The 15,000-nt window shown below is 48.1% G+C and overlaps 1 protein-coding gene and 1 pseudogene across 2 annotated transcripts in view; both read left to right on the top strand.

Annotated features, from left to right (window-relative positions):
- The window catches only part of LOC306932278, a 65,460-nt pseudogene extending 57,986 nt beyond the window's left edge, over positions 1–7,474 (top strand). The window contains exons 3-4 of the transcript in view: positions 6,244–6,468; positions 6,721–7,474. The product of the transcript in view is annotated as an uncharacterized misc_RNA (transcript). The remainder of the gene's footprint in view (positions 1–6,243; positions 6,469–6,720) is intronic.
- A 221-nt stretch (positions 7,475–7,695) lies between these two features.
- bsna (bassoon presynaptic cytomatrix protein a) overlaps positions 7,696–15,000 on the top strand; it is a gene marked incomplete at its 3' end in the record, with an annotated part of 90,381 nt that continues 83,076 nt past the window's right edge. The window contains exon 1 of the mRNA XM_079520893.1: positions 7,696–7,890. Coding sequence (XP_079377019.1) covers positions 7,711–7,890 — 180 coding nt within the window. The 5' untranslated portion in view covers positions 7,696–7,710. The remainder of the gene's footprint in view (positions 7,891–15,000) is intronic.

The following is a 15,000-nucleotide window of genomic DNA, read 5'->3' on the forward strand; positions in this document are numbered from 1 at the left end:
ATGAAATATAAACTCAACATTGACAATCGGTTACAACACAGAATTCGTGATATTGTCCGTATAATGTCCGAACGCACGCACCGTTCACGCTCGCTCTTTTGTTCGTATTGTTCCATGAAATATCCACGCGTCTCCCTGACGCTCCAACCCGAAATAATAAAGTAAATCCAAACGTAGTGATCCCCGAACGTAAACAAATCCAACGGTAAATCCACGGTTCTCCAAACGGACAAGCAGTACTCCTCGCTGGACACAAACAGTCAGACAAACAAAACTCTCACCGGAGCAGATGACGCACCGTATAGCATATACAGACAAAGTTTACACGAACGTGATCAGGTCTCACGTGGACTCCCTGCTCGTTTGTGTCTCTGTCCCCACCAGTCTCTACTAGAGCCGGCGACTTCTGTGTGTTTAATCACAGAAGCGTCACGGCCTGTCAATCAATCAATCTCCTCCCGACATTGACCCTCCAAAACATAAACAAAAACAAAACAGATACCTCTCAAAGAAAATAGGACATTACACATAAGGATGGATATAGTGTTAAAGGAATATTTTGAGCCATGCTCTTTTAAATTACATTTTAAAATAAATCCTTAATGAATATTATGTGGCAGTGCTACAAGTTTATAAAACAACATGGCTATAAGACAAACCAATCATGTGATCACAGGCCTATATGACAGTCCCCAAATGTCTATCTACACGCACGCACGCATGCACACACACACACACACACGCACGCACGCACGCACGCACGCACGCACGCACGCACGCACGCACGCACGCACGCACGCACGCACGCGCGCACGCACGCGCGCACACACACACACACACACTCAAATAGTGTTGTATGTCTGTAATGTTCGTATCTCTTACACTTTAGGACATGTGATCAGTTTGGCCAACAGAGTGACCTCTTCACCTGTATTGTCACGACCTGTGACATTAATATTTTACAATGACAGCTGGTGACCTGTGTGTGTGTGTGTGTGTGTGTGTGTGTGTGTGTGTGTGTGTGTGTGTGTGTGTGTGTGTGTGTGTGTGTGTGTGTGTGTGTGTGTGTGTGTGTGTGTGTACAGTATACCACGTTACCCTTCGTGTGCGACAGTCACAGGAAATATCCCATCTTATTGAGGTTTGTTGTGGGAATGGTTGGTCTCTTTTTTTCTTTTCCTGCAATAGCATTGTTATGACTGTGTGACAGTGAGAAATAGGGCACAGAGCGATGAGGTGAATTCTGTAATCGAAGGAATATAACCTGCAGTAGCCTATGTACTATATTTAAGGGTCTTGTATTATTTGTGTTTTAGCATGGACGCAACGGTACTCCTCCTGTATTTGTTTGTGTGTGCAACTGTGTGTGCGTGTGTGCGTGCGTGCGTGCGTGCGTGCGTGCGTGCGTGCGTGCGTGCGTGCGTGCGTGCGTGCGTGCGTGCGTGCGTGCGTGCGTGCGTGCGTGCGTGCGTGCGTGCGTGCGTGTGTGTGTGCGCGTGTGTGCACGAGGTAGAGAGACAGAGAGAGAGAATGTGTATGAGTGCTCATGGAGTGACTGAGAGAGACTTGCAGGTTTGATGGGAGCTTAGCTTCCTAGGGTAAGCCTGAGATGAAAGCATTTTTCTTGATGTATAATGTGTTGGAAATCCTTAATTATTATTTCAGGCCTTGGGGCCTATGGCACCTCCAACAGTGGACTACGTGTCATGTACCAAAACCTAACGTTCTCACGGAAGGCAGTTGACTGGCCCTTAAATAGGCTACCCGCTGCTATATTATTATTATATCACAACATAACGTTATATCATTGACCTAAATGGCGTTATATCAATAATGATAGTATGATAGTATGAAGGTTAGGCTTGTCTTTTTCAGAAATTACTTTGGACATGTGGAAAACTTTAGTTAAACATTCAGAGTGACGCATTACTTTACCTGGGTAACATCATCTTCTGATACTTGAATGTTTTGACATGAAATAATAATCCTGTAAAGTCACCTTGCGTAGTGTTTTGTTTCATTAGCGTGAGCGACCGTGCCAAAATAGGCTGCAGCCTGTTGTTGTTGCTGCTGCTGCTGCTCGCTGAGCACACATGAACGCTAAAGGATTGGAAGTGATGTCACTGTTATGCTACGCAACATGGAAGTAACACAGACTCAAAGCCGTTCATAAATCAGTCAGTGACGCATCCGCTGACGAATCCTTGGTATTTTCATTCGAACAGACAGAGTAAACTTTTCACCGCTGAAAATCCTTGTGAAGGTCGGGAAACAGTTTCCAGGAATTACATTTTGGGCAGACAAGATGTGTCCCCCCCCTCCCGCACAATCAGCAGCGTTTTCAAAGTGACCAGTAGGATACAAAGGCAGCCTGGAAGGCATGCATTTGCATTCTAATGGGTGATTCGTGCAGACTCGTGCTCTACGCGCAACGGCCAATCCGCTGCCCACTGGCACTATAGTTCTCAGGTCTGGTGTTTGTCTTGTCTTTGTCGTGTTTTCAAATGGATTTTTTACACGACGGGAAAACTTGGGATTCCCTTCTCGCGTACAAGTGGCACATGTCCCGTGGAGTCCGCATACCGGTGGTTGGGAACCTCTGATTTACGCCATGTGTTCATGACCAAAACCCTGTCATAAAAATGTGGTCTCACTTCCTTCCTGGACTATACAAAGTCACACCTCCATGAAGCCTCCTCCCTCTCCACAAGGAGGGGAAGTGCACTAAAGCATTATGGGCATTGTAGGAATTCAGCAATCCAGTCAAACCCTAGTCAAACACTCAGACTTCATTATTTTTCTGGCCATAGGGTGCAAATTTCAAATTGTGCCTTTGTTATCTACTACAGATACGATTAACATTGAGTTACTGCAGTTCCTTCCAGTGGTGAAATGTCCCTTTAGGGTGGTGATCTCTTGCTGGAGTGAGTGGATCCTCTGTTGGCTCATTGAGGGACTCAGCTTAATTCGCCTCCTGGTGACTTTTCTGCAGCAACTCTGACAGCTTCCTGAGCAGTTTGTGATGGTATATAGTCATTCCCAGGCTTCGGAGGGGCTGGTTCACGATGAGGGGAATGTCTTCCCGCCGTCCATCATTCCTCTCCCCTTTCCGCAACAAGAGGCTCCATGACATCATGCGGCTTGGACTTCATCCCAGAGGCGTATCTACAATAAGGCGAGGGCAGGCGTCCCACTGTCCAAATCCATTTCTGGCCTGGCCAAAATCCATACAATGAGAAAAAAGACGACAAAAACAAGACCTGAGAACTATTAATGGACAGCTGATTGGCCGTTGCGGTAGAGCGCGACCCTCAATCACCCATTGGAATGTAAATGCATGCCTTTCAGCCTTTCTATCCTACTCGTCTGGCAGGTATATCTCTTTGAAAACCTTTAGTGCTACGATTGTGCGCGGGGGTGACGACAATTAACACTTATCTTGCCTGCCCAAAACGTAATTCCTGGATACGCCACTGCTTCATCCTTGCCCATGCAGGCAATCAGCTCGTCCAGCCTCTGCAGCAGCCTGGATGTGCATATGGGGGAGTTCAGCCATGGGGTCTCGGGAGCCTCTGACCTGCAGGCAGTCAGAGACCATCCACCACCACCTGCCGTGCCCCGATCACAATGACCTCAAATGCTGCTATGAAGAGGATGGGGGAGATGGAGGAGCCCATTGCAATCCCTACTTCTAGTATTATCTTAAGTGCGTGTGTGTGTGTGTGTGTGTGTGTGTGTGTGTGTGTGTGTGTGTGTGTGTGTGTGTGTGTGTGTGTGTGTGTGTGTGTGTGTGTGTGTGTGTGTGTGTGTGTGTGTGTGTGTGTGTGTGTGTGTGTGTGCGCGTGTGTGTGTTATTTACAGCACCTTGCAATATTTGTGTCCGTTGGCCACTGAGCAGGTAGATGTTTAAGTGCCTTGCTCAAGGGCATTGTGACAGTAGCTGAGCTGCATTTCTCATTTGCATTCCTGAACCAAGATTGTCCCTGGGTGGGATTTGAACTGGCAACTTTCTGGTCGCAGGTTGCCATGTTGCCATATGCGTGTGCCGTGTGATGAGTTGCCAGCATAATAAGGACAGCCCCTCCTTTTAATCCATCCATCCCATCCATCCCTCTGTCTCTCTATCCATCTCTCTCTGTCTCTCTCTGTCCATCCATCCATCAATCAATCTCTCCAACCACCTATCACTCTCAGTCCCTCATTCACTCTCTCTCTGTCCATCACTGCCTCCCTCCCTCTCTCTCTCATTCACTCTCTCTCTGTCCATCACTGCCTCCCTCCCTCTCTCATGCACTGCCTCCCTCCCTCCCTCTCTCATTCACTGTCTCCATCCTTCATTTGCTTCCTCTTCCTGTTCAGTCCTTTTCGTTTAATTAACAAACCATCCATCCAGCCATCCTTCTCTTTTCCTCTGTCCTCTCCTCTCTACCTCCCTCCCTCTCCCCCTTTCCTCAATTCCTTCTCTCTCTCTCTCTCTCTCTCTCTCTCTCTCTCTCTCTCTCTCTCTCTCTCTCTCTCTCTCTCTCTCTCTCTCTCTCTCAGGCTACATCCCTCCTTCACATATAGCTGAACCCCACCCACTATTGCTCCCATCCTTCTTTTGGTCTCTGTGTGGTCGAGAGAATAGTGGTTCCGTCCCCTATCTCTCTCTGTCTCTCTCTCTCTCTCTCCCCCCCCCCCCCTATCTCGCTCTCTCTCGCTCTCTCTCACTCTCTCCTCCGTACCCTCTTGTTCACTCTATCATCAGTGATCATGGCAGGACAGAGCCAGGCGGAGCCTCAACCGAGATATTATACTTTCAAATCTCCCTCCTTTCTCGCCAGCTCAAGCGACCCACATATGGGAGAGGGGGATAGAGGAATGGAGAGCAGCAGATATAGTGGGGAGTGGAAGGCTACAAAGGAATGGAAGCAGGGAGGGAGGGACAGGAGGAGAGCAGAGGAGATGTCAGGCTGTAAGCAGCAGTAGCAGTAGCAGCAGCAGCAGGCGCTGACATAACAGAAAGCGAGATCAGTAATTCTGTCAAGCCAGGGAACGGTATAGGACAGCAAAGCATGATGGGACGGAGCCCGGGCAGAGGAGGAAATGCTTAGTTGGGGTACGTGACCGACACAGGCATCGCTCCATTCCTTCACCCGTTTTCCACATCATCCAGAGCGGTTTCCAAGGACCAGTGTGAGAGCGAGCGCCTCGTGTGACAGAGGCGATGGGTGAGCATACGTGTGTGTGAGTGTCATTTTGTCTCGCCACCTTGGTATGTGACAGGGAGGTTGTGATGAAGTGTCTGCTATCGGAGACCAAATGGCAGAATAGAATAGCACAGTTTATGCTAACAAGCTAGCTTGGTGGGTTGTGTTTGGCTGCCATATGCACAGCAAAGATCCTGTTTAACCATGTTAACCCTGACATTTTGGGCAAATTGAAAACAAATCAAAAAAAGGATTTGTTTTCATTTATTTGTTGCGGAAATAGTAGGCTATATATTTTCCATTCTCACTACAAGTTCATAGGGCTTAAGTTGTAAACATGTTATTTTACGCTGACATTGTTACGCTGAGGATCTTTACGTGTGCACGCATGCTGCATGGATGCAGAGAATGTAGTAGATCAAAGCAGAGTTTGATATGGGGGTGGTTGTGTGTGTGTGTGTGTGTGTGTGTGTGTGTGTGTGTGTGTGTGTGTGTGTGTGTGTGTGTGTGTGTGTGTGTGTGTGTGTGTGTGTGTGTGTGTGTGTGTGTGTGTGTGTGCACGTGCGGGTGTGGGTGTGGGTGTGGGTGTGGGTGTGGGTGTGGGTGTGGGTGGGTTGGTGGGTTAGTGTGAGCGTGTATGTCAGTTTGTGTCAGGTTATGGTTACATCTCGGCAATCAGTTGGTCCACAGGCTAATGTTGCTTTCTCTGTACTGCTTGAAAGCTGAAAGCTATTTTCTCTATATTTGAAACACAGCTGTGTTAATTCATAATTTAATTGTCTTTTTCCGCCCATTGACTTCCAGTATAAAATGTAAGTTCTCAAAAACACAATTATGTTAAAACTATCCAGCGGTTTACTTGTTTTGACTGTTGGCAGTGTGCACAAGACACAGACAGACAGACAGACAGACAGACAGACAGACAGACAGACAGACAGACAGACAGACAGACAGACAGACCTTCTTCTAGACAACTCATCCGTCTCCACCACCATCAGTTTCTGTTTTGTCTGCAGCTTCTTAATTGTAATTGTGTGTTTCTGTGTCACTGCAGGTCCAGGAGTGGTTGTGCCTGAACTGTCAGATGCAGAGGGCTCTGGGCATTGACATGACCACACCTCGCTCCAAGAGCCAGCAGCAGATCCACTCTCCGTCCCACCAAGCCAAGCCCATCGTCCAGCCCACACCGCAGCCAGCTCAACTGGCACAGACCCAGCCACAATCCAAGCCAACCCAGCCACAACAGAAACTGCATAGTCAGCCCTACGGCCAGCCCCAGGCCAAAGCCCAGCCGCAACCCCAGCCAACACCCTTATAGCCAGGCACAACCCTACTCCCCAATCCCAGCCATTTTCCAAACTCATCCCCAGCAGAATACCCCAGTCCCAACCCCCAGCAATTTCCACAGTCCCAACCCCAGAAATTTCCACAATCCAACCCCAGCATTTCCACAAGTTCCCAACCCCAGCAATTTCCACAGTCACAACCCCAGAAATTTCCACAGTCCAACCCCAGCATTCCACAGTCTCAGCCCCAGCAATTTCCACAGTCCCAACCCCAGCAATTTCCACAGTCTCAGCCCCAGCAATTTCACAGTCTCAAGCCACCCCAGCAGTATCCTCCGTCCCAACCCCAGCAATTTCCACAGTCCCAACCCCAGCAATTTCCCACATTCCTCCCAGCCCCAGCAGTACCCTCTCTCCCCAGGGAGGGCCCAAAGTCCAGCCCCCAGGCCTCAACCTCAGGCCCTCCCCCTGGCCCTGCAGAGGACACCCAGGCCCCCGGGGGGGCCCCAATCCCAGACAGGGCCCCTCCCAGCAGGGGATGAGGTCCGACCCATACTCCAGAGAGGTCCTGGAGCTCCAGGTATTGTTGGGCCTGTGCTTGGCCCCCAACAGCCTGGCGGCCCCCGGATTCCCCATCCCCGGTGCTGTGCCCCTCGTTGGTATGGCCAAGGCTCCATCCCCAGCCTGATTTGGGGCCCGTGGCTCCCCCATGCACCAGCCTGCCACCTCTCGGTTACACGACCAGACACGAAGCGCCGGCTCATCCCCGGCCACCGGCCCCAGAGCCAGGCCCCTCCCCCCGGGCTCAGGATGGCCTGACCAAGCTGTTCGGCTTTGGGGCGTCGCTGCTCAAAGAGGCCAGCACCCCTCATCAACGTTGAGCCTCTGACCACCGCCTCCACCCAGCCCAGCCCCGCCCGAGGGAAAGTCATATTCAGCAACACCACTCCAGAAAACAGGACAGGGTCAACAGGGCCCCCGCTGGTGCCAAACCCTTCGGAATGGGGGGGACCCCATGCCCCACCTCAAGCGGGGCGGCTCTCACCCTCCAGCGCAAAAACAACAACAACCAACAACAACCGCACCAGCCCACGCCTCACAGTCAAGGGCCGACCCCGCAGCCGTCGCCTGCACATCACCAAAAAGGGCCACACCCAACAACAAGGACAGCCGCCTCAGCAGTCGCCTGCGCAGCATCAAAAAGATGCCCACAACAACCACAGCAGCAGGAGTCCATGAAGCCTGCTGCCCAGGTTCCTGCCCCGGAGCCTGAGCAGCCCAAGGTGAACTGCCCTCTGTGTAAAACAGAGCTCAACATGGGCAGCTCTGACCCACCCAACTACAATAGCTGTACGCAGTGTCACACCCAGGTGTGCAACCTGTGTGGCTTCAATCCCACACCACACCTGGTGGAGGTAAGACGCGCACGCACGCACACACACACACACACACACACACACACACACACACACACACACACACACACACACACACACACACACACACACACACACGCACGCACGCACACACACGACCCTACGCAAGCTTGCGCACACAGGCAGGCAGCACACATGCACACACGCATGCACGCGCACACACATGCACGCACAGTCACACACTCATTCACACACTCATTCACACACACACACACACACACACACACACACACACACACACACACACACACACACACACACACACACACACACACACACACACACACACACACTCACACACAGAGTCATCTCCATCCAGACAATCAATAGTAACTCAGAGAATACTTTTTCCACTGCATCAGTCCCCAGACCTTACATTTATCTTCTCTCTCTCTCTCTCTCTCTCTCTCTCTCTCTCTCTCTCTCTCTCTCTCTCTCTCTCTCTCTCTCGCTCCCTCTCCCTCTCTCTCCTTCTCTCTCTCTATCTCCCTCTCCCTCTTTCTCTCTCGTGTGCACACACTCTGCTTCCCACCTCTCTGCCATCTCTTTCCCATTCTGTCATTTGTTCTCTATCTCTTCTTCCATTTAGCGTATCTTCCCTCCCACACATTTTCTCTTGTTTACTCTCCCTCGCATTCCCATTATTTGTGTTGTACCGCCTCCCTTTCTTCTCATTCACCTCTACTACGGCGGTGGCTCAGGGGTAGAGTGGCCAGAACCCGTTCTCCCCCAGAGTTAGTGTCGAAGTGTCCTTGAGCAAGACACTGAACCCCTAATTGCTCCTGATGTGCTGGTCTATCTATCTATGTAGATAGACCAGCACATCATGTAAAGCGCCTTGGATAAAGGCGCTATATAAATGCACCATTTACCATTTTTACTACTATCTACTACCTTTGCTTCTGTCCCTATTGGCATACTGTACCTGCCCTTGGAAATCCCCCCCCCCCCCCCCCCCTCTCTCTCTCTCTCTCTCTCACCTGTGGCAAAACAGCCACAGGACACACATCCCTGATTCTTTTCATAAAACCCTGGGGGCCTGCTACATCACACGCACGCACAAACACACACATTTTAACAATGTATTCATGTCCACACAGAGGACATAAACGATACAACAAGCATGTCATGTCACCCAGCATTCCATGGGCAAAAGTATAGTGTAGTTCGAAACCCCCTCCGACAACCAGGGTATAGAAGAAACAATTTCCCAGTCCACTCCTGCAGTGCCGCCCGGTGTCATATCGCTCTCAGCGTGGCTGATCCCATGGGCCTAAAATCCACCCACTGTTGTTCCGACACTCTTCCCGGTAGACACACACGCACGCACGCACGCACGCACGCACGCACGCACGCACGCACGCACGCACGCACGCACGCACGCACGCACGCACGCACGCACGCACACACACACACACACACACACACACACACACGGTGTCCCACTCCTTGTTATTGTGTTTCAGTTGTGTGTAAAATAGTGGATCTGTCACTCAGTAACCTATTGTGACCAGATTTGACTGAGAGACTGCCATCGCGCAAATTACAGCTTTTTTACAGGAGAAAAACTTTTTTATTTTTTATTTTTTTCAAAATGAGTTAATAGCACAGTCAGACTCTTCACATACTAGAGCATGTCTGCAATAAGTGTCAGAGCTGAAATCGACATGTAAATATGAAATAAATGCCCAAACATGTAGCTAGGTGTAATGTTAGAGACCACAGAAGTGAACCTTTCAAGCCTGTTTTCTCAACTCGCTGTTTCTCTGCAGACATTACTCTATAAGCCATATCTCCAAAACTGGTGGGTCAAACTGAACAACCAATATGTCAATTTGAAGCTGTGATTCCCTGCTTTCATATGACATGAAAAAACGTTCAAAAAAATCCAATGGCAGTCCCTCAGTCAAATTTAGTCACTATTGACCTCAGTCTGATCCTGTCATCTCACTCTCATTAATATGCTCCTAATTGAATTCACGCTCGGTTTAACTCAATGTATTCTGTTATTCTGTGTAATCGATCCTAATCATGGCTAAATAAATCAGATTAATCATAATTCTGATTAAATTTGTTAATAAGTTAGGGATGCTGATTAAAGTTATTCTCATGTTTCTGCTTTTCATTTTTCCGTTGTTAATTAGTTTATCAATCTTATCTGTAGTTGCTCTGATCTCCCTCATTTAATTGGATACTTTAAAAAAAGGACTTGCAGCGTTCAACAAACTACACCAGGGGTGTCTCAAGGACAGAAGTTAAAACTTCCTCTTCAAGTTACAAGATATGGAAAATGACATGTGAGAGAGAGAGAGAGAGAGAGAGAGAGAGAGAGACAGAGAGAGAGAGAGAGAGAGAGAGAGAGAGACAAGAGGATAGGGCTGGGACAATAACCACATTACCGTCGTAATGCCGTCACTTTGCGGCGCATTGTGAGCATAACCTCTTAAACGCCAGCATCCGTATTGTGAGGAGAGATTTCACTGAAAATGGCCGATCGACAAGCTCACAACGCAGAGAATATATCGTGTATATAGTGTACGGTGTATGTGGTTAAACTGTAGATGGACTATTTTCACTACTTTCCACTACTTGTCATGATGAAGCAGGTCATTCATTACATCGAATCAATCATGTGGTCCACATGGGAATGTACTGTAACACATACAGAGAGGTCTCTCACATACGTACGAACGTGACAGAGTTAGTCAAATGCTACCGCATTGAAACTGTCACACTTTGTGTTGTGTGTGTGTGTGTGTGTGTGTGTGTGTGTGTGTGTGCATGTGTGCGTGTGTGTGTGTGTTTGTGTGTGTGTGTGTGTGTGTGTGTGTGTGTGTGTGTGTGTGTGTGTGTGTGTTTGTGTGCGTGCGTGCGTGCGTGCGTGCGTGCGTGCGTGCGTGCGTGCGTGCGTGCGTGCGTGCGTGCGTGCGTGCGTGCGTGCGTGCGTGCGTGCGTGCGTGGGTGCGCATGTGGGTGCACGTGTGAGCGTGCACTGAACACTGAGGCCCCAGGCTGTGCAGTGTGAGGAAAACCAGGCAGATGGAGAACAAAGAGAGAGGAAAGATGAAAGAGTGCAAGAAGATATTTCCTCTGCAGGGGTTATCTTTCTTATCACATGTCAGGTCATGTCGTGTCATTTCATGACATCACAATTTATTGCATGTTACTCTCATATCATGTCACGTCATGTCATCTCAATTCATCACATTGTTATCTCATTTATCTTATTGCGACCGAAGGTCGTAGTTAACTATATGAAACATTGCGTTTTTTTTGGCACGTCACGTCACTCACAATCCCCATACATGGGGAAAGCCCCCATATATTGTGCCCATGAGGTCTCGTGACATCACTATGACATCATCACGGATGATAGTAAATCAGGGATCATATCATAGTAAATGCGACCTGCTGTCGCAATTAATCCCATACTGTATGGAGATCCATGATGTCATCAGTATTAGTATATGGATATATGTCAGAACCTGTTCTTCCCAGTCCACTCCTGCATTGCCGGAGTTCCATACCGTAAAGTTTCAATTACAATCCTTCCTTCAATAAAAAGCCGTCCCCCTATTAATTACCTGGGGTGGCGTTGAATTAAGTATATAAAAACCGTCCTTCTTTTATTAGCCGTTTTTTTGTGTTTTTTTTTTTTTCAAGTGCCGTATCTGTTACCTTCGCTGCCCTGCCTGGCTGGCTGGCTGTCACGTCAGTGTCCAGATGCCGGTGGTCGCACTGTTCGCGCTCGCGCACAACACAACAAACTACCGTAAGAAACAAACTTCGGGAGAGAACGCCACTATAAGCACTTTTCTTGGCCACGGACAATAAAACTAATGAGAGCAGCAGTCTAACTGCGGAGGGAGGAAAATTACACAAAACCCAGCAAGTGAGCTGTTTCTGTTTGTGGCATGATGTGTTGCGAGCTCGCAGATCTACGCTTTATGTAGCCTAACATTTACTCTCTCTTTCTCTCTCTCTCTCGACTCTCTCTCTCTCTAACGCGACTCTCTCTCTCTCTCTCTCTCTCTCTCTCTCTCTCTCTCTCTCTCTCTCTCTCTCTCTCTCCCCCGTTGAAGTTATACAAGAGTTGGATCACTGAAGTGTTGCACTGTTCATATAAGCTGCTTTGATATTATAGGAAATAGCCTACGATACATTTTATGTTATTATTTGCATCTGAACTTGTCATTAGCCTAACTGTAGGCCTAGATACATATAGCCTATTTGAGCTATATTTGAATGTGCAGTAAATAGGATGGACCACAGTACTGTGACCAGATTTTCATGTCATATGAAAGCAGGGAATCATAGCTTCAAATTGATATTGGTTGTTCAAGTTAACTGGGGTTCTAACTGACCCAAAATGTGATTTATTCATTATGATCGGTTTGAAAAGTAGAAATATAGGCCTCCTTCTTATAGCTGCCTCCTTCCAATAAAAGCCCGGTATCAGAATTGGTTGAGACAAATAAAAGCCCCGGATAATAAATGAGACTTTACGGTATGTTGATCCTTCCCCATCCATCCTTCCTCTTCGATGTGTCCCTTTTGACTGATACCTGTCTGTCCATTTAAACTCTAGACGGGCCTGACTGATACCTGTCCATTTAAACTCTAGACGGGCCTGCCCCAAAGGTATTTGTTCAGCCGCGCCCGGCAGCCGGCGAAAACTAGAGTTCTCAACAGGCCAGAAAATTACCTGGGCCCTCATCAAACCCTGTACACTCAAGATACTGCCACCCTTAGATCTCCATATATGGAGCTGACCTGTTCTGACATTCCATATGTTGACCTGACCTCATTAAACCCTGTACACTCAAGACACGCTCTATATGGACAGTGCGCGTGACACCCTTTGGGGCGAGGTCGCTTATCGCCTCTAACGTAGTCACGTTATCTTTTGTCATATCATCTCTTATCATCTCATGTCATGTCATTTCAACTTATGTCATGGCCTGTCATGTCATCTTATGTCACGTCACGTCACGTCATGTCACGTAGTGATTGAGAGGTAGAAAGATGGTGACGGATGGAGAGAGACTGTGAGGAGCTCTGACATGCAGAGCTGAAACACGTGTACAGTAGCCTCCAGCCTGCAGAGAGAGAGAGAGAGAGATGGGGAGAGAGAGAGAGAGAGAGAGAGAGAGAGAGAGAGAGAGAGAGAGAGAGAGAGAGAGAGAGAGAGAGAGAGAGAGAGAGAGAGAGAGAGAGAGAGAGAGAGAGAGAGAGAGAGAGGCAGAGGGAGGAGAGGAGAGTGACAGGGAGGGACAGAGCGCTATATATAAAGACAGTACAGTTGGAGAAGGGCAGAGAGCGTGGAGCTTCATGAATGAATAATTCAGAGCACTGAGGTGTTTTTATATAAATAGAGAAAGACAGATTAAATATGTAATGTTAAGTAGGGATGACGGTTATCACTGCTCCATCTACCCCTTCCTATCTGTCATTCCGTAAAGCTACAAGCAATCCACGCGTTATACAGTATATGTCCCCTCTTGATGGAGAGAGATAATTGCGACACCTGGGTTTCAAACCTGAATCTCCTGCATGGGAAACCAAATATCTAGCGCTCTTGCGAGAGGGAATCCCTGCCATGGCCTGATGGGACATATTGTGCTCCAAGAAGTATAGTACTTGTCAAGCAGCAGGTGTCCTACCTGACACCAGGGTCTAACTTTCTCAAACCAGTAAAAATACATTCAGACAAAGCCTATTTTACAATGCAGGAGTTACACACATCCCATGCTTAAAACCCATTTTGACCTGAGATCAGATTCTAAAAATGTCTTCTACATCCTGACAGTTTTCTGAAAAAGCTATGTTTCTATGTCAGTGGTTCTTCGATTTTTCAAAAATAGCAGACCTACAAGCTCGTAGCGCGCCACTCGGTGGCGCGCTATGAGCTTGTAGATCTGCTATTTTTCAATAGCTAAAGCATAACATAATGCTAACACCAAAAGGGGTTCCCGCCCAAAATGGGTTAAGATTAAAATCTGAATAAAAACATGTCAGTACGTCCTTTGCTGCGTGTCGCCCCCCCCAATTTCTCTCCCCATTTCCTGTCACACTACTGTAATTTATCAATAAAGGCAAAAAGCTAAAAATAAATAAAATAACAGTGCATAACCAAATAATCCAATAAATACAATACAACCCTGAGAACGCAAATAGAACCACTGTGAGCCAAACATCGAAGCAGATTGGCTAAACCTCTCCTTATCTTCCTTTTAAAACCTCAGAAAGAAACCAAAGAAGGCAGTTTGAGTCTGGATCGTAGGTCGTTCCAGGCCCACAGTCCTGTAAAACAGGCTTCTTTGGCCGCAGCCTCAGTGGGCAGAGAGGGCACAGAGTAGCACATCCAGGCGTTGGATCTGAGGTTTAGTGAATTATTGATCAGGACAAACTTTGAACCAGTATAAGAGGGTAGGTTAATACCAAGGATGAAGCTGTACTGTGCTGTACCAGTGCTGCAGATGACGTGAAGCTAAAGATGACCACCCAGCTACAAAGTCCTTCATTCCTCGCTCACTACATATCTTCTGGCATTCCCTCCAAGTGTGTGTGTGTGTGTGTGTGTGTGTGTGTGCGTGCGTGCGTGCGTGCGTGCGTGCGTGCGTGCGTGCGTGCGTGCGTGCGTGCGTGCGTGCGTGCGTGCGTGCGTGCGTGCGTGCGTGCGTGCGTGCGATTAGAAAGTACATTAAAGAGAAAATAGCTCAATGGTTGCTGATGCAAACAGGCAGCACATGATGACACACTATGACTCATCCACATGCATTGAACTGAGCACATGAAAATATGCACCTGCTTCTCTGTGAGACTGTGACTCACTTCAACTGAAATGAAATGCATGACCGTTATACAGAACAAACTGTCATTTGGCTCAACTGTCTACAGTAACGCACACACACATAGAGAGAGGGGCGCCATTTGGACTGAAGGCATCAAACATTAATGAGTGCTAATGTGTTTTCTTCTTTAGATTTCACAAGTGTGTGTGTGTGTGTGTGTGTGTGTGTGTGTGTGTGTGTGTGTGTGTGTGTGTGTGTGTGTGTGTGTGTGTGTGTGTGTGTGTGTGTGTGTGCG

Source organism: Electrona antarctica (genome assembly GCF_951216825.1).
Source record: "Electrona antarctica genome assembly, chromosome: 2".
NCBI lineage: Eukaryota > Metazoa > Chordata > Actinopteri > Myctophiformes > Myctophidae > Electrona > Electrona antarctica.